Source organism: Haliotis rufescens, unplaced genomic scaffold (genome assembly GCF_023055435.1).
Source record: "Haliotis rufescens isolate VD_foot unplaced genomic scaffold, xgHalRufe1.0.p SCAF_3, whole genome shotgun sequence".
Lineage (NCBI taxonomy): Eukaryota > Metazoa > Mollusca > Gastropoda > Lepetellida > Haliotidae > Haliotis > Haliotis rufescens.
Genome location: NW_025964001.1, coordinates 8226620 through 8251405, shown reverse-complemented (window position 1 = coordinate 8251405; position 24786 = coordinate 8226620). Strand labels below are relative to the sequence as shown.

At 42.7% G+C, this 24786-nt stretch overlaps 1 protein-coding gene across 7 annotated transcripts in view; it reads left to right on the top strand.

Moving 5' to 3' along the window:
- The window catches only part of LOC124140953 (trichohyalin-like), a 104084-nt gene extending 82161 nt beyond the window's left edge, over positions 1-21923 (top strand). For all 7 annotated transcript variants that reach the window (XM_048403658.1, XM_048403655.1, XM_048403656.1 and 4 more), the window contains 12 exons: positions 644-1970; positions 2324-2502; positions 5202-5399; positions 6240-6419; positions 7307-7411; positions 8868-8981; positions 13049-13162; positions 14479-14586; positions 15338-15394; positions 16271-16463; positions 16929-17050; positions 17376-21923. In XM_048403658.1, the coding sequence (XP_048259615.1) occupies positions 644-1970; positions 2324-2502; positions 5202-5399; positions 6240-6419; positions 7307-7411; positions 8868-8981; positions 13049-13162; positions 14479-14586; positions 15338-15394; positions 16271-16463; positions 16929-17050; positions 17376-17573 (2895 nt within the window). In that variant the 3' untranslated portion in view covers positions 17574-21923. The remainder of the gene's footprint in view (positions 1-643; positions 1971-2323; positions 2503-5201; positions 5400-6239; positions 6420-7306; positions 7412-8867; positions 8982-13048; positions 13163-14478; positions 14587-15337; positions 15395-16270; positions 16464-16928; positions 17051-17375) is intronic.
- The last annotated feature ends 2863 nt before the right edge of the window (positions 21924-24786 follow it).

Below are 24786 nucleotides of genomic sequence, written 5' to 3'. Positions count from 1 at the left end.
AAACAATGATGCTATAGTGTTGATTCAATGGTGAAGTGCTTGTTGAAAATGATACCACCCTTATCTTTCTGTCTTAATATGTAAATGATATGAGGATGAGATTTGTGAGGTTCCTTCATTTATTGTTATTTCCAATGCGTCATTCTTGGAGACATTAGTCTGACATGAAAGAGGCACAGTATGAAAAAGTAATCCACTGGCACGCAGGGCCAGATAGTGCTAGAAAGAACTGGCCCCTAAATACTCAATAGACACTCAAGAAATTGATATTCTGACATGTGCTGTTCAGCATCAGCTAGATGTGACTGTAAGATGGCATATGAAAACTCTTCTATGAAAATCTGTACCAGTATTAATGTTTATGACTTGTATATTGTGACTAACATACCTTAAATATAGTATGAAAATTCTAATAGGTTTTTCATCCTTGGTCATACTTCCATTGCTCACCATCCCATCCACCCAGTCACCTATTTCTTCCTTCCCTCCCTCCCTCCCTCCCTCCATTCATTCATTCATTCATTCATTCATTCATTCATTCATTCATTCATTCATTCATTCATTCATTCATTCATTCATTCATTCATTCATTCATTCATTCATTCATTCATTCTTTCATTCATTCTTTCATTCATTCATTCAGGGAGTGAGTGGTTTGCAAGGCAAATTAAAGGAGGACTTTGATGCGCTGGTTGAGCAGGGGCAGAAGGAAGCCACAGCAGCAGAAAGGGCTGCCATGTATGAGGAGCTGAGTAAACATCGGAGTGAGTTGGAGGCAGAATGGAGATTCAAGATGGAACACATGGAACAGAGAGAGGGTGAGTATGAAAGTGAGAAAAGACGAGTACTTGAGGAACTGGAACAGAAGAGACTAGCGCTGGAGGAGGACAGTGAAGCACTTGAAAAAAGGAAGGCCGATTTTGATCTCGAGAGTCATAATATCCTTGATGAGTTAGATCGTCAAGAAACTCTCTGTGAGCAAGCTTCAGACGAGATGAAGAAAAGGAGGCAGGACTTTGAGGATGTTAAACAGAAGCTTGAAGTTGATCTTGAGACGAAGCGACAAGATCTGGAGAGAAGGCTGCAGGATGTAGGAAAGAAACAGGAAGAGTTGGAGGAAGAAAAAGAAAGGCTTGAAGAGGAGGTCCATCAGAGAGAGCAGGAGCTGCAAGCAGAACGTGATCTTCTCGAGGAGAGGAAAGTTGAATTTGAACAAATAAAGGCTCAATATGAAGATAATCTCAATCAGGAACAGGACAGTCTGAATTCAAATGTGCAAAAGAGGTTGGTTGCTTTAGAAGCAGAAGAAGCCCTTCTCAATGAAAGGAAGGTGGAGTTTGAGTCAGGGTGGGAGAAACAAATGGAAAAGATGCAAGTGAAGGAAAGAGAAATTGAGGCATCAATGCTTCACTTACAACAACAGAAGGTAGAGTTGGAATCTGAGAAAGAGCAAACTCTGAATAATCTGAATAAGGAGAGAAGCCTGCTGAAAGAGGAGCAGGATAACCTGTTAGTGAGGCAAAGAGACATTGAAAAGGAATATTCCTCTTCCCTCAAGGAGGTACAAGGACAAAGACAGAAGTTAAGTGATGAGAAGGATGATCTTCTCCAGAGACAGAGAGACTTTGAACAGGAACATGCATGTGTTCTGAAGGAGTTCCAGACTCAGAGGGAAGCCCTTAAGGCAGACCAGGAGAACCTGGATGAAAGAAGACAAGAGTTGGACAGTGATAAGGCTTCACTGCTGGAGGACCTTCAAACCCAAAAGGATGAGGTGCGGGTTGAGAAGGAGAAACTGCTGCAGAGGCAGAGAGAGATGGAGACGGAACACTCTGCCCTTGTGAACCAGCTCAAGATGCAGGAGGGAGACGTTCAGAGAGATCGGATGTCAGTGGAGACCCTCAGTGCTCAGCATCAGGCCAGGGAGCAGCAGCTTAAGCAGGACTTTGATCGACAAAAGGACAAATTGTGTAAGTAATGTGTTTGTGTGTTGACAGATTGAGGTGATAAAATATTAAACATTTTCACAATACTTTGACACAGAGCTTAGGTATTGCAAGTTGACCTAATTGTCCTGTTCACTCATGTTATATACCTTCTGTCCATGGCCTGGGTACAATGTCTGGAGCCCATTTCTTGAATCCCCTGCAATTATATTGCGGGAATATTGCTAAAAGTTGCGTTAAATCATACTCACTCACTCACTCAGTCTATATGGATATTGTTCCTAAGCATACATTTTCTATGTTGTCTTTGTTGGACTCATGAAGGTTATGGAGGGTAGTTATACAGTTATCTAGAACTGTTGTTGATGTTTCTCAAGGCTCATCATATGAGGAAGAAAAGACTGCTCTGATAGAGAAGTACCAAGATGAGATCCTTGACATGCAGAAGCAGATGACTGTGATCAGGCAGAAGCTGGAGGTGGAGAAGAGCCAGCTTGAGCAGCTGCATCAGCAGGACCAGCTGGAGAGAGAGCAGGACTTGAGGGAGGAGCTGCAGGTACACACAACAAACATATACAGGTCGGCCTGGACAGGCCCATATAGGTGCAGACAGACACAACATGCGTATACAGGCCTTTATAGGTGTTAACAGACACAAGAGGCATTAAAGGCCTTTATAGGCGCAGACAGACACAACAGGCATATACAGGCCCTTATAGGCGCTGATAGACACAAGAGGCATATACAGGCCCTTATAGGCGCAGACAGACACAAGAGGCATATACAGGCCCTTATAGGCGCAGACAGACACAACAGGTGTATACAGGCTCTTATAGGTGCTAACAGACACAAGAGGCATATACAGGCTTGTATAGGCGCTGACAGACACAAGGGGCATATACAGGCCCTTATAGGCGCTGACAGACACAACAGGCATATACAGGCTCTTATAGGCGCTGACAGACACAAGAGGCATATACAGGCCCTTATAGGCGCTGACAGACACAAGAGGCATATACAGGCTTGTATAGGCGCTGACAGACACAAGGGGCATATACAGGCCCTTATAGGCGCTGACAGACACAACAGGCTTATACAGGCCCTTATAGGCGCTGACAGACACAAGGGGCATATACAGGCCCTTATAGGCCTAGACAGACACAACAGGCATATACAGGCCCTTATAGGCGCTGACAGACACAAGGGGCATATACAGGTCCTTATAGGCGCTGACAGACACAAGGGGCATATACAGGCTCTTTTAGGTTCAGACAGACACAAGGGGCATGTACTGGCCCTTATAGGTGCAGACAGACACAACAGGTGTATACAGGCTCTTATAGGCACAGACAGACACAACAGGTGTATACAGGCTCTTATAGGCGCTGACAGACACAAGAGGCATATACAGGCCCTTATAGGCGCTGACAGACACAAGGGGCATATACAGGCTCTTTTAGGTGCAGACAGACACAAGAGGCATATACTGGCCCTTATAGGTGGAGACAGACACAAGAGGTGTATACAGGCTCTTATAGGCGCAGACAGGGACAACAGGCATATACAGGCCCTTATAGGCACAGACAGACACAACAGGTGTATACAGGCTCTTATAGGTGCAGACAGACACAAGAGGCATATACAGGCCCTTATAGGCACAGACAGACACAAGAGGTGTATACAGGCTCTTATAGGCGCAGACAGGGACAACAGGCATATACAGGCCCTTATAGGCACAGACAGACACAACAGGTGTATACAGGCTTTTATAGGCACAGACAGACACAACAGGTGTATACAGGCTCTTATAGGCACAGGCAGACACAAGAGGCATATACAGGCCCTTATAGGCACAGACAGACACAACAGGTGTATACAGGCTCTTATAGGGGCAGACAGACACAAGAGGCATATACAGGCCCTTATAGGCACAGACAGACACAAGAGGTGTATACAGGGTCTTATAGGCGCAGACAGGGACAACAGGCATATACAGGCCCTTATAGGCACAGACAGACACAACAGGTGTATACAGGCTTTTATAGGCACAGACAGACACAACAGGTGTATACAGGCTCTTATAGGCGCAGACAGACACAAGAGGCATATACAGGCCCTTATAGGCACAGACAGACACAACAGGTGTATACAGGCTCTTATAGGCACAGACAGACACAAGAAGCATATACAGGCTCTTATAGGCACAGACAGACACAACAGGCATATACAGGCCCTTATAGGCACTGACTGACAAAAAAGGCATATACTGGCCCTTATAGGTGGAGACAGACACAAGTGGCATGTACCGGCCCTTATAGGCGCAGACAGACACAAGAGGCATATACAGGCCCTTATAGGCACAGACAGACAAAAAAAGGCATATACTGGCCCTCATAGGCGCTGACAGACACAACAAGCATATACAGGCTCTTATAGGTGCAAACAGACACAACAGGCATATACAGGCTCTTGTAGGCACAGACAGACACAAGGGGCGTATACTGGCCCTTATAGGTGCAGACAGACACAACAGGTGTATACAGGCTCCTATAGGCGCAGACAGACACAACAGGCATATACTGGCCCTTATAGGCGCAGACAGACACAACAGGTGTATACAGGCTTTTATAGGCACAGACAGACACAACAGGTGTATACAGGCTCCTATAGGCGCAGACAGACAACAGGCATATGCAGGCCCTTATAGGTGCTGAAAGACACAATAGGCGTATACAGGCTTCTATAGGTGCAGGCAGACACAACAGGCGTATTCTGGCCCTTATAGGCGCAGACAGGAACAACAGGCGTATACAGGCCCTTTTAGGCGCAGACAGACACAACAGGCATATACTAGCCCTTATAGGCGCAGACAGACACAAGAGGCATATACTGGCTCCTATAGGTGCAGACAGACACAACAGGCATATACTGGCTCCTATAGGCGCAGACAGACACAACAGGCATATACTGGCCCTTATAGGCGCAGACAGACACAAGTGGCATATACAGGTCCAGACGAGAACAGATAGGATTAGACAGACATGTACATATGTATGCACAATCAGGCACAGATGGGCATTGATGGACTTTGATCGACGGACACAGACAGTGCAGGCATGTTAACTATCTTTCTGCAATGTCTCAGTGTCAGAACAACCAAACTCTACTTTACATACCTCTTTACATTGCTGGAATATTGCTAAAAGTGACGTAAAACCAAAACTCACTCACTCACTCACTCTTACCCATTTTCAGACTGACTTTGTCCGCCAGATCGAGGAACTACAGGACACATTTGGTGATGAACGCAAAGTCCTGGATCAGAAGAGCCGGATGCTGGAAGGGGAGATAACTGAGCTGCAGGTGGAACTGAAGGCGGAGCAGGAGCGAGGGAAGCAAGTTGAGGAACGACTCCAGTCCACAGTCAGCTGTCTGCAGGACCAGCTGAAACAGGTAGGCTCTCATTCTCATTGGACTAAAGTAGTTGCTTTTTATGAATTGCAACCAATGATAGTGTACTGTTTAAGTACCTATGCATGTCTCAACATGAAAGGTTTAGTCAAGAAGTGGAGGTCGAAACAGAAGGTCCTATACATAATTTTGTAATAGTATAGCTGTACTACTGTGACATTATGCATCGTCAACATGTATTGTCTGCTTCAGAACAGATGTAAATGTTTTGTAGCCTTTCAGGGCAGAGACATGGCTCACCATGGACCCGTCGTCTAAGGCGCCGCGATTCGCTGTGCCGAGTTGCGTCCCTTGGGCACGCCATAAACCTATGATTGTGGGTTTGAATCCTGGTTCGCCCCAATTATATTTCTAGGTTTGTCAGCACCATACCCGTGCTCGTGGGTTTCACCAAAGTGGTAAACGTCTGAGACCTGCATCACTTCGGGCTTTCATCCCACATTAAGCTAACACGCTGCGATATGACTTGAATACTATTAAAAGCGGCGTTAAACTCAACTCACTCACTCACTGGCTCACCATTTGTGCTCACTGATTCCTGGTTATTGATGAGTATGCCCAAGTATGTGCATGTAAATCTGGATGGAGCAGGTATTCCGAGAAGAGAGGATGTTACCATAACATGGAAGAAGGTTCCGGTTCAGGATGAAATAATCTGAAAGTTGGTGAATAATCACTTTCCAAAAGGGTTAGAACAGATAAATAAATAAGACCATAGAACAAGATGGGTAAATAAAGGCTGTATAGGTTTGAACATGATTTTGTGGAAGGCTGTGGGTGGGGGACCACATGCTATACAGTACATGCATGGTGCTGCTGTAGGTTGAAGACATGAGAGACAGCCTCCAGGCCAGATTGACCGATGTGGAGCAGGAGAAGGCAGAAACACAGGGCAGCCTGGAGAGAAGGATCGACGAGCTTCTGTCTGACCAGGAGATGGCTGTGACTGCTGTGAAGGCAGAGGTGGTGGAGACGGCGAAGCAGACACACTCCAGAGAGAAGGTCAGAAATAGGATTTGTTCCTGTGGGGACACAGGTCAGAATTGATCCCCATTACCCAATGCTTCTTGTCAGACTTGACAACAATGGGGATTGTGTGATCCCTCTTATATGTGCTCATGCTATCAACCACCGGTTCGCTTGGTGTAGACTTTAGTGTTTACAGCCTTCAGTCAATACAGCAGGAATATTACTGTCTTTGCAGTGAAACAATGTTCATCAATTCATTATAGATCCTTGAAGATCCGGAGTAGAATAGATCTCCAGCAACCCATGCTTGTCGTAAAAGGCGACTATGCTTGTCGTAAAAGGCGACTAAAGTGATCGGGTGGTCAGGCTCGCTGACTTGGTTGATGCATGTCATCGATCCCAATTGTGTGGATCGATGCTCATGATATTAATCACTGGATTGTCTGGTCCAGACTCGATTATTTACAGACCGCCGTCATATAGCTTGAATATTGCTGAGTGCGGCGTTAAACAACAAACCAACCAACCAAATCATTATCTTTGAATTGTAAAAGCTGCCCATACCTGTTGTTAAGTGTGGATGGTACTGGAACAGGTGGCCACTCGGGAAGAATGCGTACATGCCCCTGGTCTATCTCTTTCAGGCTTGATAGACCTTTAAGACCATTGTGATATTGCTAAGAGATTACTTACTATAGGTTTGTAAGTGGTTCACTCACCTGCCCTTCATTGCAGGAGAAGGGGGCCGTCGGGTAGCCTAGTGGTTAAAGCGTTAGCTCGTCCCGCCGAAGACCCGGGTTCTATTTCCAACATGGGTACAATGTGTGAAGCCCATTTCTGGTGTCCCCCGCCGTAATATGGCTGGAATATTGCTAAAAGCGGCGTAAAACCAAACTCACTCACTCACTCACTCATTGCAGGAGAAGGTGCAAGAAGAGATGACACAGATGACGTCCAAGATGGACTCTCTTCAGGACCAGCTGACCAGGGTCCAGCAAGAGAGAAGTCAGCTTCTGGATTACAAGGTATGTGGCAAAGCAAGGAATGCAACATCCTCTACAAGAGGACATTGTAGTTAGTTTCTAATGGGTTTTTGTGGAGACTGTTGCTGGAAATAATTGTTTGCGTACTTGGAGTATCAGTTGTTTTAGCCATAAATGTCAATGGTTAATTTTCAATATGAAATTGTTAGTTTGAATCATCACTGGTATTACTAACAATATTGTCTACTTCCTAATAACTAACTAGTAAATACTGTTGTGGAGATTCTGAACAGAACAGGGTCACGGAACCTGTATGCATGTTGTGCCATAGCTGTGAACACAAGCAGTACTGGAAGCTCAAAGTAATGCTGTTCACAATGCTGAGTTGCATCCCTTTGCAAAACCAGGATCCACTGATCATGGATTTTCATCCCAGATTATGAACCCTGGACCTTTCTACTGCTTGGCGCCTTATGTTGATGGTCTGTTTCACAAGCAGCTTAGTCAGTTAGCATTTAGTGATGAAATATAGTTATTAGCGTGCTTTACCCAACACTCTCAGTGAAAGCAGAACTAAACAAAAATCCAGAGCCAACTTGTACAAAGTGTTCTTAGTGCTGAGGCTATTTCAACACCTTTGCCTTAATACACCTAGACTTTCCAAAGGTCACGGAGAAAACTTGGTACAAGTGGCCTCATTCTGATGTTGACCAACGGTCTCCCATGAGGAATGTGAGCGTGTCTATTAGGGCTGGGACAGGTAACTCGGGTACTTGGGTCTAGTGGGTACTGAGAAGAACCCGGGTACCCACAGGACTACCCGGACCCGTGCTTAGTCATGTGATATATTGTTTAATGACAAAAATTATCTAGAACTATATGGTTACACTACAAGTCATTAATGTTTGCATTTATTTCTGACTATGCACCCATTCGTTCTGACTTTTATATGTTTGAATCAAGATAAAACTTCAGTCAACTTCAGTGTAAGCATGACCAGATTGTTTTATACGTGTATCTAAATACATTTTGTCCAGGGCCAGTCAAACTATTCCCAACTGAACTTTTTGTACCTATCTCTTAAGACATACAATGGGTACCTGGGTAGGGTCAGGTAATAAGGGGGTGGGTACACGGGTAGAAAATTTGGACTCGTCCCAGCCCTGGTGTCTATACTTCGTGGGTTTAGAAAACAATGCTTGGAACTTCAGCCTGACCATGTCTGCTCCAGACCAGATCCTGGCTCTTACTCAGAGATTGTCTCTCGTTCATTGTCTCCGTGGGGCGGTCGGGTAGACTAGTGGTTAAAGCGTTCGCTCGTCACGCCGAAGACCCGGGTTCGATTCCCGACATGGGTACAATGTGTGAAGCCCATTTCTGGTGTCCCCCGCCGTGATATTGCTGGAATATTGCTAAAAGCGGCGTAAAACCATACTCACTCACTCACTCACTCACTCACTCACTCACTCACTCATCGTCTCCGTGTTTTGTGTGTCAGATGAAGTATGAGGAGTGTCGTGAGGCCAAGCTGTCCTGTGAAGCCGAGATCAGGGACCTCAAGCACACTGTGGCAACACTGGAAGCAAGGATGAACATGATACAAAACTTTGAGGTGAGACTTACAGCATATATTCAGTTTCTTACCATCATGATCATGGCTTGAAACATGACCCTAGTCAAACTGACAAGTGTGTATATTTCATATCTTTTAAATGACACGAGTGCCCCAGTTGTCAAATGCGTTCCAATTCGCTGTGCGGAGTTGCATCCCTTGGGCACACCAGAAACCTATCAATAGAGAATTCCGTACAATTACAGGGAGGTGAATTTCAACATCTACCATTAAAAACCGTCTCAATGCAGCCAATGGCTTTCTTTGAAGGTGTGACCCTAACAGCTTACCATAAATTGGGAAGAGTTAGGTAACACCAGGGATGGGCTGTGTGCCAATGGCATGTCAAAATGTTTACAGACGAATCAAAGTTTTGCCTCTCATTCATAGATGGTAGAAAATGATGTTGGCTACGTATGCAGTATGCCAGTTCTTGACCATGAAAGGTGAACTGATTTGGTTATATGTGAATGGACATTTGATTGGTGATATGTTGATGAAGTTGTGAGTCCTGTCTGTCCGTCCGAAAACTTTGTCCACATAGTTTCTCTTAAACTATTCAGTGGATTCATCTCAAACTTAGTTACATATAATTTGTGTCATATGGAGGGGTGCAGTCAAAAAAATTGTTTATATTTATTTTCCATTTTGTTATGAATTTTCAAACCCTAACCCTATCCATTTTCTAATGAAACAGAGTGACTTCCATTTGGCATCTCACACAGGGCAAGTTGAGCGTGATGGACTGCTTGACACATTAGGCTGGGCGGGGGTATTAGTGAGCCACGCTCACTTTTGCCCTTGTTTTAGACATATATTGTCATTACACTTTCACTCTTCACTTATTTTTTGTCACTTGTACAGATTATTAACTAAATTTGGTGTCTGTGTTGACATATGATGTCTATCTTTCTTTCTTTGTGGGAAAACCTCACAAAACACTGCAAATTCTTTAAGAATCTGAAGTTAATAAAGCTAATCTGAAGTTTATCCATGTTAAAATATATGACATGATCATTTCCGTGCTTTCAGTATTTAGTCACCAGCTCTTTAAGAATCTGAAGTTGAGTAATTGTGAATCCCATTTGTTCAGTTTCTAAACACTGTTAAGACTTGCCAGTAATTTGGGGGAGTATCAATACAGAAACTAAGTTAATGCTGGTGGTCATGCATGTGTCAAGACCCCATTATAAACACCACTTGATCATTTGAAATTAAGATCTAAAATGCAAAACACTGAGTGAGTATGAATAAGCCTGATGACAGTAAATTTTAAATATTTCCTGTTGTGACACAGTAGTGAAAAAATTAAACCACAACTTTAGAGAATGTTTTAAACTGATCAGATAATCAGAAGTTTTAAATATCAATCACATTTCTCAAATTAAGGAAACATTACAGCATCACTATGAAAAAAAGTGGTGTTAGCAGGAGTATAGGGTACCAAATGCTTGATACAATATTCTCTCCAGAAAACATGATGAAAACTGACTTAATGAGCATTACATTGGCAGTCATAATAGTTGTATGTGCTATAGAACTGTAATTGGCATGTATGCATCACCCTAGCAACCACTGATTTGCCAGAACAGACTGGATTATTTATAGGCCACTGTGGTTGCATTGTTATATTGCAAAATGCAGTAGAAAGGAAAATAACACTTATTCCCGGCAATTTCCCCACTTCTGTAATGCCACATGTTGTTCACAGCACCCAGACCCCCACTCCTGTGATGCCCCATGTTCTCGCTGTTGTGTACAGAGCACCCAGACCCCACTTCTGTGATGTGCCATGTTCTCCCTGTTGTGTAGAGATCACCCAGACCCCACTTCTGTGATGTGCCATGTTCTCCCTGTTGTGTACAGAGCACCCAGACCCCACTTCTGTGATGTGCCATGTTCTCCCTGTTGTGTACAGAGCACCCAGACCCCACTTCTGTGATGCCCCATGTTCTCCCTGTTGTGTACGGAGCACCCAGACCCCACTTCTGTGATGTGCCATGTTCTCCCTGTTGTGTACGGAGCACCCAGACCCCACTTCTGTGATGCCCCATGTTCTCCCTGTTGTGTACAGAGCACCCAGACCCCACTTCTGTGATGTGCCATGTTCTCCCTGTTGTGTACGGAGCACCCAGACCCCACTTCTGTGATCCCCCATGTTGTGTACAGAGCACCCAGACCCCACTTCTGTGATGTGCCATGTTCTCCCTGTTGTGTACAGAGCACCCAGACCCCTCTTCTGTGATGCCCCATGTTCTCCCTGTTGTGTACAGAGCACCCAGACCCCTCTTCTGTGATGTGCCATGTTCTCCCTGTTGTGTACAGAGCACCCAGACCCCACTCCTGTGATATCCCATGTTCTCCCTGTTGTGTAGAGATCACCCAGACCCCACTTCTGTGATGTGCCATGTTCTCCCTGTTGCGTACAGAGCACCCAGACCCCACTTCTGTGATGCCCCATGTTGTGTACAGAGCACCCAGACCCCACTTCTGTCATGTCCCATGTTCTCCCTGTTGTGTACAGAGCACCCAGATCCCACTTCTGTGATCCCCCATGTTGTGTACAGAGCACCCAGATCCCACTTCTGTCATGTCCCATGTTCTCCCTGTTGTGTAGAGATCACCAAGACACCTCTTCTGTCATGTCCCATGTTCTCCCTGTTGTGTACAGAGCACCCAGACCCCACTTCTGTCATGTCCCATGTTCTCCCTGTTGTGTACAGAGCACCCAGACCCCACTTCTGTGGTGCCCCATGTTCTCCCTGTTGTGTACAGAGCACCCAGACTCCACTTCTGTGATGCCACATGTTGTTTACAGCACCCAGACCCCACTTTTGTCATGTCCCATGTTCTCCCTGTTGTGTACAGAGCACCCAGACCCCACTTCTGTGATGCCACATGTTGTGTTCACAGCACCCAGACACCTCTTCTGTCATGTCCCATGTTCTCCCTGTTGTGTACAGAGCACCCAGACCCCACTTCTGTCATGTCCCATGTTCTCCCTGTTGTGTACAGAGCACCCAGACCCCACTTCTGTCTTGTCCCATGTTCTCCCTGTTGTGTACAGAGCACCCAGATCCCACTTCTGTGATGCCACATGTTGTTTACAGCACCCAGACCCCACTTCTGTCATGTCCCATGTTCTCCCTGTTGTGTACAGAGCACCCAGACCCCACTTCTGTGGTGCCCCATGTTCTCCCTGTTGTGTACAGAGCACCCAGACCCCACTTCTGTGATGCCACATGTTGTTTACAGCACCCAGACCCCACTTCTGTCATGTCCCATGTTCTCCCTGTTGTGTACAGAGCACCCAGACCCCACTTCTGTGGTGCCCCATGTTCTCCCTGTTGTGTACAGAGCACCCAGACCCCACTTCTGTGATGCCACATGTTGTGTACACAGCACCGAGACCCCAATTCTGTCATGTCCCATGTTCTCCCTGTTGTGTACATAGCACCCAGACCCCACTTCTGTGATGCCCCATGTTCTCCCTGTTGTGTACATAGCACCCAGACCCCACTTCTGTCATGTCCCATGTTCTCCCTGTTGTGTACAGAGCACCCAGACCCCACTTCTGTGATGTGCCATGTTCTCCCTGTTGTGTACAGAGCACCCAGACCCCACTTCTGTGATGCCCCATGTTGTGTACAGAGCACCCAGACCCCACTTCTGTCATGTCCCATGTTCTCCCTGTTGTGTACAGAGCACCCAGACCCCACTTCTGTGATGCCCCATGTTCTCCCTGTTGTGTACAGAGCACCCAGACACCTCTTCTGTGATGTGCCATGTTCTCCCTGTTGTGTACAGAGCACCCAGACCCCACTCCTGTGATATCCCATGTTCTCCATGTTGTGTTCACAGCACCCAGACCCCACTTCTGTGATGCCCCATGTTCTCCATGTTGTGTTCACAGCACCCAGACCCCACTTCTGTGATGCCCCATGTTCTCCATGTTGTGTTCACAGCACCCAGACCCCACTTCTGTGATGCCCCATGTTCTCCCTGTTGTGTACAGAGCACCCAGACCCCACTTCTGTCATGTCCCATGTTCTCCCTGTTGTGTACAGAGCACCCAGACACAGCTGCTGAAGGAACGGGACCAGCTGCAGTCAAAGGTCACAGAGCTGAAGGAGAAACTCAAGTTTTCACATGCTGCTTGCACAGAGACTGAAAAGTTGAAGGTGAGCTTCAGTGTGTGTTGTCCTTGAAAGTTGTCTGAGCAACATTTAACCCCTTTCTGAGCCCTGGTGTGACAGGATGAAGATGTCCCCTTAAAATGGACTTTATGATTATTCTTGTGGAAAGAAGCAGGTTACAAAAATAAAATAAAACGTCACTAAGAAAGCTAAATGTAATGCAGTAAACTATGTTTATAATGAACATACTCATAACGAACTGACACAGATAACAAACTTGTTTTGATCCCTTCCATATATATGCTGTGTATGCTTATTATGAACTATGGTTATTAGTGGTCCATTTGAGTTTGTTATATCCGTAGTTCACTGTATCTTATTTGAAGTATGACAAAGAAGTAGTTTGTGTCTTAGAAAAAGTCCCGGCATTGCTCCTGAAGATAAAATGGCTGGTACTTTGATTACCTTCTTGGAGAGCTACCTCTACATCACTTTTCTGATGTTTAATATACTTACTTCTGTAACCTGTTGTGGTTATAGAAGTCCCATGGTGTCCTCCTTTGACGTTTTTGGGTGGTACTTTCCACAGATGCATCTAGATGTTGATAAGGTTGTCAATATGAGAGACTTGAATGGGACACCATCTTGTAAGAATCACTGGATTTGTCATATACAAACACTAATATGAAAGTAGAGCTATTGTTGAATGCTCCTGAAAAGTCCATACAGACACTTTCTCAACTAGTTTATAATGGAAACTGTGATACTCTAGTTATTATACTGTCCATTGTTGACAGGTTTTTATTCAATCTAAGAGGATTTAATATAACTGTTTTGTGACGATATGGCTGAAATATTGCCGGTGTGACACACACACACACACACACACACACACACACACACACACACACACACACACACACACACACACACACACACACACACACACACACTCACTCACTCACTCACTCACTCACACACACACACACACACACACTCACTCACTCACTCACTCACTCACTCACTCACTCACTCACTCACTCACTCACTCACTCACTCACTCACTCACTCACTCACTCACTCACTCACTCACTCACTCACTCACTCACTCACTCACTCACTCACTCACTCACTCACTCACTCACTCACTCACTCACTCACTCACTCACTCACTCACTCACTCACTCACTCACTCACTCACTCACTCACTCACTCACTCACTCACTCACTCACTCACTCACTCACTCACTCACTCACTCACTCACTCACTCACTCACTCACTCACTCACTCACTCACTCACTCACTCACTCACTCACTCACTCACTCACTCACTCACTCACTCACTCACTCACTGTTACAGGTTGACTTGAGCAATATGACACGTGAAAAGTCCGAGCTCCAGGAAAAGGTGAACTCTCTCAAGGAACACATCCAGGACTCGAGACCTTCCAAACACAGGGAGGACAAGGTACAGCATGAGCTGGCGGTAGACTCCATAGAACATTTAGCACTTTGCAATCAGTAGTCAGCACTAGACACAGTACAGGGCATCAGAACCATGGTGATATGTAGCTGTGTAGATGGCCAAGTATAAATCACTGTCATGGGTGGAGGATAATTCAGTGTTTGCTTCACGCTCACCACTCTCCTGTCCCCTGCCTTGCAGATTCCGGGGTAGAGTAGGTCTTCAGCAACCCATGCTTGCCGTAAAAGGTAACTATGCTTGTCGTAAAAGGCCACTAATGGGATCAGGTGGTCAGGCTCGCTGACTTGGTTGATGCATGAGATTAATCACTGGATTGTCTGGTCCAGACTCGATTATTTACAGACCACCGTCATAAAGCTGGAATATTGCTGAGTGCGGCGTTAAACAACCAACCAACCAACCCCTGCCTTGCAGCAATTGCCAAACCTGTTGACAACCCCATCAGACATTTGATCCCTGTGGGGTTTCCCCTACAGAATGCCTCATGAGTTGACTTAAATGGTGCCTGGGTGGTCACTCTCGATGACTTGGACTATTTTGTGTCATCCAACCCAATGGCGTTAGTCCTTGCTGATCCTTTCGATCACCCGTTTGCCTGATTCAGGCTGGATTTTAAGGCTGCTGTGATACTGCTGACAGAGACATTAAACAACATTCCTTCACTGACTGTACTGAAGTTTTGATGATTCCTATTGGTTAGAAGTATTGCATGTATTATCTTCTGTGTTTGAAGGAACTCCACGATGAGAAGAAGCTGCTGGAGAAAAAGTTACAGAAGGTGTCGGACAAGGTAAGGATGTGAAATGAGTACCAAACAGCCCTATGTGATTGTTTATTAAAACACAAATTGAAACACAGTCAGACCTCCGTATCTCAAACCCCGTTATCTCGAATGTTCTGATATCTTGAACCTATTCTTTGGTCCCGACTGTTTCACTATATAAATAGATATTTGACTGCTTGTCTTGACTTTGAGATGAAAAAAACATAGTGTTATCTTGAAACTTGGACTCAGTCCCAACTTGGACTTGACTGTAGAATTTTGTACCTTTATCTTGAAGTTGCCTTTTGCCACAATAAAAGTTTTGGGAAGCGCAAGTATATGTCATACCTTTCCCAACACATCTATCATCACTGTAAAAGTACAGTGCAATTAATACCATTTGTTTAACAGATTATGTACTTATCTTTGAATCCAATTGTAATGGTAATCTTTGTTTACAAATAAAACATTGTGAGTAGACATGAGTAAAACATGGTGACACTTCCTGGTTGTATCAGAGTGCTAACTGAAGTCGGTTTAAAGGAATAAAAGCTGTTTGACGCTACTCACACTATCCAATATGTATATAACAAGCTTGAAGCAAGAGTGGCACTTTTCCGCTTTTGTCAATTGGACAGACTAAATAGTCATTGCTGCTGTGCCAAATAAGGTACATGTACACTGTATATAACTTGTCACAATTGTTAGTAATCTTTGCCGGGGCAATACATTTTGATTTGTCTTCTCATATGTGTAATACAAGTTAAATAATTGTATATGCAATCATATTGCTATGCATGTATAATACTGTTACTTGATCTGGCTGGATGTTCATGCTACGTCCCGCTATGCTCGAGATAACAGGGTTCGACTGTAGTTGGGAATGTCAAATTACCTTTGTAGCTACTGGAGGCGAGCACAGCCCTGAGTGTGGCACAATCACGACATCTCCAGGAAATTAGTCGATGGAAGGACCGCACAAAAAGCATGGTGGATCTGGAACAGTTCACTAATCTTCAACTGGGGCTCATGGAACAGCAGAGACACATGAATGAACTTCAGGCAGCAATACAGGAGAAGCTGGACCTTATAGAAGGTAGGGGTCTGTCAGACACATGAAGCTTGACCTTATTGAAGGTAGGTGTGTGTCAGAAACATGTATAAACTTCAGGCTGCAATACAGGAGAAACTTGACCTTATAGAAGGTAAATGTCAGACACATGAAGAAAGTTAAATCTGTTCTAGAGATGCTTGAGTTTATGGAAGTGTGGTATTGGTCAGACAAGTGAATGGACTTCAGAAAGGTTTACATGAAATACTTGTGTTCATTGTGAAGGTCTAGCTGCCTGTTGAATGTTTGAATTGGGAATTTCAGAAAAGATGTTCTTTATGGTTTGGGATTTCTTTGGTACTATGTCACTTTTGAGAAGGTAAACAGAATGAATAATTGGTGACCAAACAAAAGCAGACATTGAAGGGCATGTAGCGACCACCATGGATGACAAACAGTGACCTGTTTACATGGGGATTAATATAACACTGACTCTCTTCGACTGTACAGACCTGAAGGAGGGGCACAAGAAGCGTGTGAAGCAGCTGGAGGCAGACAAGAAGGACCTGCACACGAAGGTGGAGTACTACCACAACCTCTTCAAGGAACAGGCAGAGAAACTCATGACCACAGTAAGTCTACTTGGTTCTCATCGGAATAGTCAGTTACACTTGACAAAACAGGTAACTACTGTGAATCAGATTGCTTTCAAGTCTTGGCTTTTGATTTAGCAATGTGACTCCTGATCATATTGTCTTTGAAACAGGGTAATGGGGTAGAAAAGTGATTAAGGCATCATGTGAAAAAGCCTGGGTTCGATTCCCCACATGAGTACAGTTTATGTAGAGTCAATTTCTTGTGTTCCCCACCATGATATAGCATGCAAACATTGCCAAACTCAAACTCATCAAAACCAAATTCAATCACTTACTCACTTTGAAATTTGTGTCATTCCAGTATGAGTCTTTATCAGAGAGAAACATGATGGTCAATGATCTGCACATGGAGAACCTTCAGCTTGTCAGCAAGGTGAAGGTCACCGAAGAGCGTCATCGACAAGCAGAGAAGCGGTGTCTGCATGTTGAACGGAAATGTGCATCACTACAGAAAGTCATCAACCAGGCGTGCCAGAACATTGCACATGCCTATGCATGATTACAGAATCTCTCTTGAAATATGTGATCTTGGGAATGGAAATTCTCGTTTTCTGAGATTATTTTAAGATATATGATGAAAGAATCTTTTTACTTTCTTAATGTGAAGACATTATGATTTTATGCCTTAATGACCTTGGCTGTGACCATAAAATGTGATAAAGTGGATATGCCTCATGCATGCTGTTGATGGATGCAGAGACACTGTCATTGGATGCAGAGACACTGTCGTTGGATGCAGAGACACTGTCATTGGATGCAGAGACACTGTCGTTGGATGCAGAGTCACTGTCGTTGGATGCAGAGACACTGTCTTTGGATGCAGGGACACTGTCGTTGGATGCAGAGACACTGTCGTTGGATGCAGAGACACTGTCATTGGATGCAGGGACACTGTCATTGGATGCAGGGACACTGTCGTTGGATTCAGAGACACTGTCATTGGATGCAGAGACACTGTCATTGGATGCAGAGACATCGTCGTTGGATGCAGAGAAACTCATCGGATGCAAGAGACATTTTCATTGGATGCAGAGACCCTGTTGTTGGATGCAGCCACTGCTTCTGGATGCTTCAAGATGACCACAAGTGATATGAGATTACCACAGAACAGGTGGACAGTTGGTGTTATGTACAGTATTGTTGTAATGACAGCCTTCAGGAGTATCTAGCTGTTCTCTAGATGTTTGTTGTCTCCGAGGATATGAGTGCCTTCTGTAGTATTATGTAGTGCTATTTGATTCATCTGTTCTGAATACCTCAATTACAGAATTACTCCTGGAATATTCATTCCAATGTTATCCATTCCAGTGTGTGTATATGTGCCTGGTTCATTATTATCAATGTGTCACTTCTTCCTCTGAACTGAACCTTCCACTTCAGGATTAATAACTTTAGTGCTCTTCGACCATGTATATCATAGAGATCAGATTATTGAGATCACCTCACCCAATGGAACAGGCACAGACCTTGTGTGTACAGACCATGCATGGCGACCATGACTGCAATACTCTGGGATAGAACCCTACACACTCACTCACTCACTCACACACTGAAGGGTAGATATGTCTTTACAGGGTCTGACAAACATTCCAGTCAATGTGTTTGTGATGTATGTGCCATTTCTGTGATTGTCTCTGCGTTGCTTCTTGGTGATGACTCCCTTGATAACACTCCCTGAACATTCGCCTCTACCATGTCAGATGGAAGATACAGGGTGATGTCAACATCAGTCTGTAGACATAGCGGTTTGTTCTCAGTGACGGCTATAGAATGGTATGAGAAGCTTATTGTATTACTCAATACCCACATTAAGAAGGAGCTTCTTGAAATAGATGGGATTATATCCAACTTGATGAAGTGTATGGAATTCTTTGAAATGCATTTATTAGAGATAATCATGAGAGTGCAAGGCAAGGTGTTTACTTCTGTATCCATCCATTTACTGTTATCAATACGACTTTTTCTGATTTTTATCACTTCCAAAAGTCCAACAAATAACTTCTTCTGATGTATTTCCCATGTGGTTTAGCATTCCTTGTTTTATGTATTTTAGTTTACACATCTATGATGAGTTAGCATGAATAGAGCATAGTGGTGTCAACACCTGATGTTAAATGGACTAATCCAAGCATTAGTCATTGTCAGCTCTTGAATCTCTGTGACAGTCACAATGAGTCGGACCTGATGAAGGTGACCATGCAGATCAGGCTGAACTTTCAGGTCAGCATTTATTCTGTTATGCATAGCATCTAATTCAGTATTAATCTTCCAGTATTTTCTTGTTGAGCGGGTCCTTAGTTGAGTTGAGTCTGTGACGAAGCAAAGAATAACGTAATATATGATCAATTGAAATATGCTTGCCTCACACCTGTACTTAATAATAGTTTTGTTTTAACTTTAATTCCTGATGTTTTACAAGCATGTTTAAGATAAATATCCGAATACATATTTCCTTATATTTTAATTGCTTCTTTTGTGATAAATTTGCACTCTGGTCAAAATTTGTAAAACTTAGTCATATGCTTGCCATGGGCTAAATATGATATTAAAGTTTTTGTTGATTTTAACCAATAGCCTTTCCCCCAGAGCAGATGTAGTAAATGTAATAACTTGGATTCTCACATGACTAAAACCATGCATCACAAAGAGTTAAGCATTGCACATGTACCATGGAAACTAATTAAATTGAACTCCAGTAACCCAACATTTCATTTGAGACAGTGTTCCTTTGTGGCCATGGCAGGGGCCTAGTGGTTAAAGCGATCGCTCGTCTCGCCGAAGACCCGGGTTAGATTCCTGATGGGTACAATGTGTGAAGCCCATTTCTGGTGTCCCCCGCCGTGATATTGCTGGAATTTTGCTAAAAGCGGCATAAAACCATACTCAGTCAGTCAGTGGTGGCCGTGGCAGGATCTGCCACAGTGGTCTTGTATCGCACTCCACTTGTCCCGAACTATGGACAAATGTCTCTAAATATATTTGCTGGGTTCCACCTGATTAAATTGGTCTGACTGTACTTCTATTTGAATATTAATGATCTTTATTAACCTCAGAAGCACCAATGGACGTGATCTCTTCAATTTGCTCCAGAATGAGCATGGTAATTATGTCTGTTCTTCAATGACAAAGAGGGCTTATCCATACACATTACAGATTTACTCATCTTGTGAAAGATAAAAGATGCAAGAAAATTTATATCAAAATGATGGAAGTGAGTTCTTCTCATTCTCCATGATACACAGGTCGTGTTGTGATTGTAGTTTTGGAATTGACAGAATAATTGTGTGGTCGTCATGTAACTTGAAAATCAAAATGTTATGGTGCTATAACTGAGTTGATGTTTTCTCATGATGTGTTTGTTTTTTATTTTTTCATGTAACAATTTGTAAGTTAGTTTGTACTGTTTCATTTGCATTTACATGACAGCTGAGTTACAACCATATAGTATTTCAACTTGAGGTGAAAAGTGCAGCATAATGACATTATTATTTAAGGTGTTTATCTGCTATTGATATAATATATACCTTTTCATTGAAGTATTTATTGTTTTGATTGTTAGTATAAACATGTTTACTATAGTCTTCATCACTTGAAAAAGAATAAAGAAATATTGTGATCATTAATCAACGAAGATAACTGCATGTGTGCTTTTACACATAAAGTGAAAACAAGCTATTCCTCTGATAAGGAATATTACTGACAAGAACGACAAAAACGTAGTTACAATCTTTATTCTTTATTGGCAAAATGGCTTATTTTCACTTCATATGTAATAGCACACATGCAACTGTCTTTGTTAATTAATCCTCGCGAAATGTTTCTATTCTATTCTATTTCAAGTGGTGAGGAATACAGATTCAATTCAAATAGATAAATGAATAAAGTCTGCTATTTCATACACATCAAAGTTTACTCAAGTCTTAAATGTGAAAGAAGTAACTTCATTCAAGAAAAACACTGATATATTTAATTGGAGGAAGTCTGCTGGTCTGTTGCTAGCTCTTTCTTAGATATTTCTTTTTTTTGGTTTTGGAACTACATGTGAACAAAATTATTGTCTTTAAAGAAATTAAATAATTATATCTGTTTGGGTGCTAAGTTAACAGTAAATAGATAAGAAAGTGCCCATTAATATATTCTCAATTCAACCATGCAGTTACATTTCATTGATGCAGTCATACATTGCTATTATGGGCAGAATATTACATTATTGCCACTGTTTTAACTAGATTTGGGAAATAATGGGCAAGATACCTTCAACAGAGTGTACCAATTACCCGTGTTATAACACTCTTCTTTTTTATTTGCTTTTTAATACAGTAGCTTTGATCATTCGACTTTGTAGTCCATGATTCACAGTTTCACTGATTTAATATATCAGTTGTAGATTGAATTTGGTTGATATGGTCTTTAGGCACTTCCAGTACTTGGACAGTTGCACAGTGGCATACCAGCAGACATCCTTATCAGTTGGGTCAATTTTTCACCTCCTTTTCTGAGAAAGTAAACAATATTGAAACCTTGCTGAAATTATTCTTTGTAAAATGATAAGAATATCACTTTACGGGTATTTGAATTACCCCGCATGTGTTTTATTTTAAGTTTTAAGGTCGTCATAAGCATGGTAAGATTAATGATAGGTTTAGGTTTGTTACTTTTGGCCTCTGTCAGATCATTAGAACCATTACTATTCATGTAATCTGTTTCGTGATTCAATAATTCTTTAAACAAGGAAAAATGAGTCAGTTACTTAGAGGTTGCACACTAGTTTCGACTCTCAGGTCGGCTGTTGATTTTAAATCTGTAATCCAAGCCTGTAAAGTAAGAAAATAAAAGTGATTTATATTCATGGTTGACTTTTGTGTTGATAATTAATCCCCACCCAAACGAGTTTTGAGGGTGTAAATTCAACATTCAATGTGTAAAATCATTCAAATTGTAAAATAACTGAAATGTTCAGCCAATTTGTAAAATTGAAATATGAGGCAGAATGTTTGACACATTGACTGAAACTTATAATGTTTGTTTGTTGTTTAACACCGCTCTCGGCAATATTCCAGCCATATGACGGCGGTCTGAAAATAATCGAGTCTGGACCAGACAATCCTGTGATTGACATCATAAGTATCGATCCACGCAATTGGGATATGATAAGGTGCATCGACCAAGTCAGCGAGCCTGACCACCCGATCCCGTTAGTCGCCTTTTACGACAAGGAAAGAACGAGAAATACATAGTGATTAGATAGAACACACCAACGTTTTGGATTTAAACACATTCATAAACAGGACTTTTGTATGTGGCTGTTATACTATAGATCAATCCGACACTGTTTTGGGCGGCAGGAACATGTTCATAAGAGATTTATTTTGATTGAGAAGACTTTGAAACAATGCTGTGCTCACTATTCCATTAAACTTTGTGTGTGAAATGTTGGTGTGATTATTATACTGTGATAACCTTTTTTAGTTCTGCCTTTAGTATGTGACAAAAATGCACACATGATATTCATGAACAATAAAAAAAACCCACAAACGTACAGCACAATTAAGTTATTAGAAATCAGGAAATCAGGCTGTCTGTGAGCATGGCTGAGCTAGGGGTGAAGTAGAAAATTGCCCCTTGCAGAAATGGCCCTTGCAAATTGAAGAATATTGCCCCACGTTCGAGAAACAAGAATAACAAATCCGTAGTGATTTAGTTTATTTATTGTTAAGGAGCTGCTCTTCGTTCGTCATCTTTTCTATCTACCATGTAAAATGGAATCGTTAAACGAAATAAGATTTGTAACGTAGCAAATACTTCCAGCTATCCTGATACAAATTTCCATCTCTGCAACATCTGTATTGAACTACATACCAAGATGAAATAACATAATATACGGCATTAAGCAAGGAAGTTAAAGAAAACATTTCCAATTTACTCACATATCGGTGCAGTCGGATGGGAATCTCAAAAGTGTTCATTCCGACTTGGCCCGGGGTGTGAAAATCAAAACAAAACAGATTTATCCTGAAATATGTTAGGATGTACAGAACAATGTTTAATCTACCCCAAACCCATTTATATGACCACAGTAAATCGTATTTAAAACAACTTGTTCGTCCAAGTCAAGCCTTGTTTCCTCTATAGACTCTTCACGGCCTACATTGTGATTGGTCCGACTTGGACTGTACTGTCAAAATCAACTTACACCTTACAGATCGATGTATCATATAAAGGATGGTATTATATCTACCTAAATACCACTTTATAGTTTCACAGTTCATCGTATTTAAGTAAAAGAACTTGTCAGTTAAAGTGAAGCCCTTTAACGGTATTTTGTCAAAAAGGTCCGAATCAAAAGTATTCACCCGGGCTATCAAATGAACTTGCACGTGTTAGATTTTTCATGGAAGGTATTTTAATATATAGACTAGTATCATACCTACCTAAATACCACTTGTATATTGTGTACCAGATGCTTGCTTTGCGGCTGTTCTGATATCTTAATTACAAGCATATTTTCCTGTTTGAATTCTTTGCTGCAATTTTTGTTACTGCTGACAGATGAGAAGTCCTCGGCTAAGAATGTTGGCTTTCTCTTTGACTGTATGGGCATTGGCCAACTTGGGAATTTTTGTAGGTTCATGCTTACCCCTGATTTGGTGTATTTTGCTCCAGACTGTTTTAGGTATTTGCAGGTCTGCCATGACTCTTTTTTAGAATCGTCTATGAGCTGTCTTATCTTTGTCCCGGCTGCTCAGATTTGGGTGGATGCTCATTTATCTCTCTATGACCTATTTAGGGCTTTCTTTCTCACTCTCCTAACTTTTGCTATTTCCCTGTTCCATCACGGTACGGGAGTTTTGCCAGTTTGGTGGTCTTTTTTTAACTGATTTTCAGCTGTGGCAATAAGTGCTAAGTGAGATTTTGGCAAAAAAGATCAGGATTATCCGAGGCAATTTCTGAGGATTTGAATGACATACATTCCTTCCTAAATTTAGGCCAATCAGCCTTTGCATTGTCGCATGTGGGCTGAGGATTGGGCCGTTCCTCTAATTGTGGTGGACTACCTATGTAGGTGAGTACAGGAAGGTGATCGCTTCCCCAAGTGTGATCGTGGACTTGCCATTGGCAATGTGAGGCGAGGTTGTTGGTGGCAATTGTGAGGTCAGTTGCACTCCACATGTTGTGGACTTGGTCATAACGTGTGTGACTGCTGTTGTTCAGAGTTCAGAGATTGTCGTCTTCAACCCATTTCTCCGTATTTGCATGAATCATTCCCGTCTTCCCATAGAGGACCGTGGGCATTAAAGTCACCAAGGATTATCCCATTTTTGCCTTCTATTTGAGCTAGTCTCGTAAGCTGTTTTGTTTCATGGGTAACCCTGTGGTATATGTAAGCTATGCGTAATTCATTGTCATTTGCCAGCTTTATGGAGATTACTTGGGTTTCAAGGTTTCCTATATATTACTCGATATTGTTTTAGGTACAGCTGTCATGAACAAGGGTGATTAGTCCTCCTCCCTTGTTGCCAGGCATGTCTTTTTATGTCTTTCCTATATTGGGTGTACGCAGGTAGTGTGAATTTGGCTTTTTCGCTGAGTTTAGTCTCCTGTATTAGGATGACATGCGGCTTTATCACCTGTTTTTTCACGAGTGCATTCAGTTCATTGCCCCGGCTCTTAAGGCCTTTTGTGTTCCACTGTAATAAAAGCAAGTCCATGAT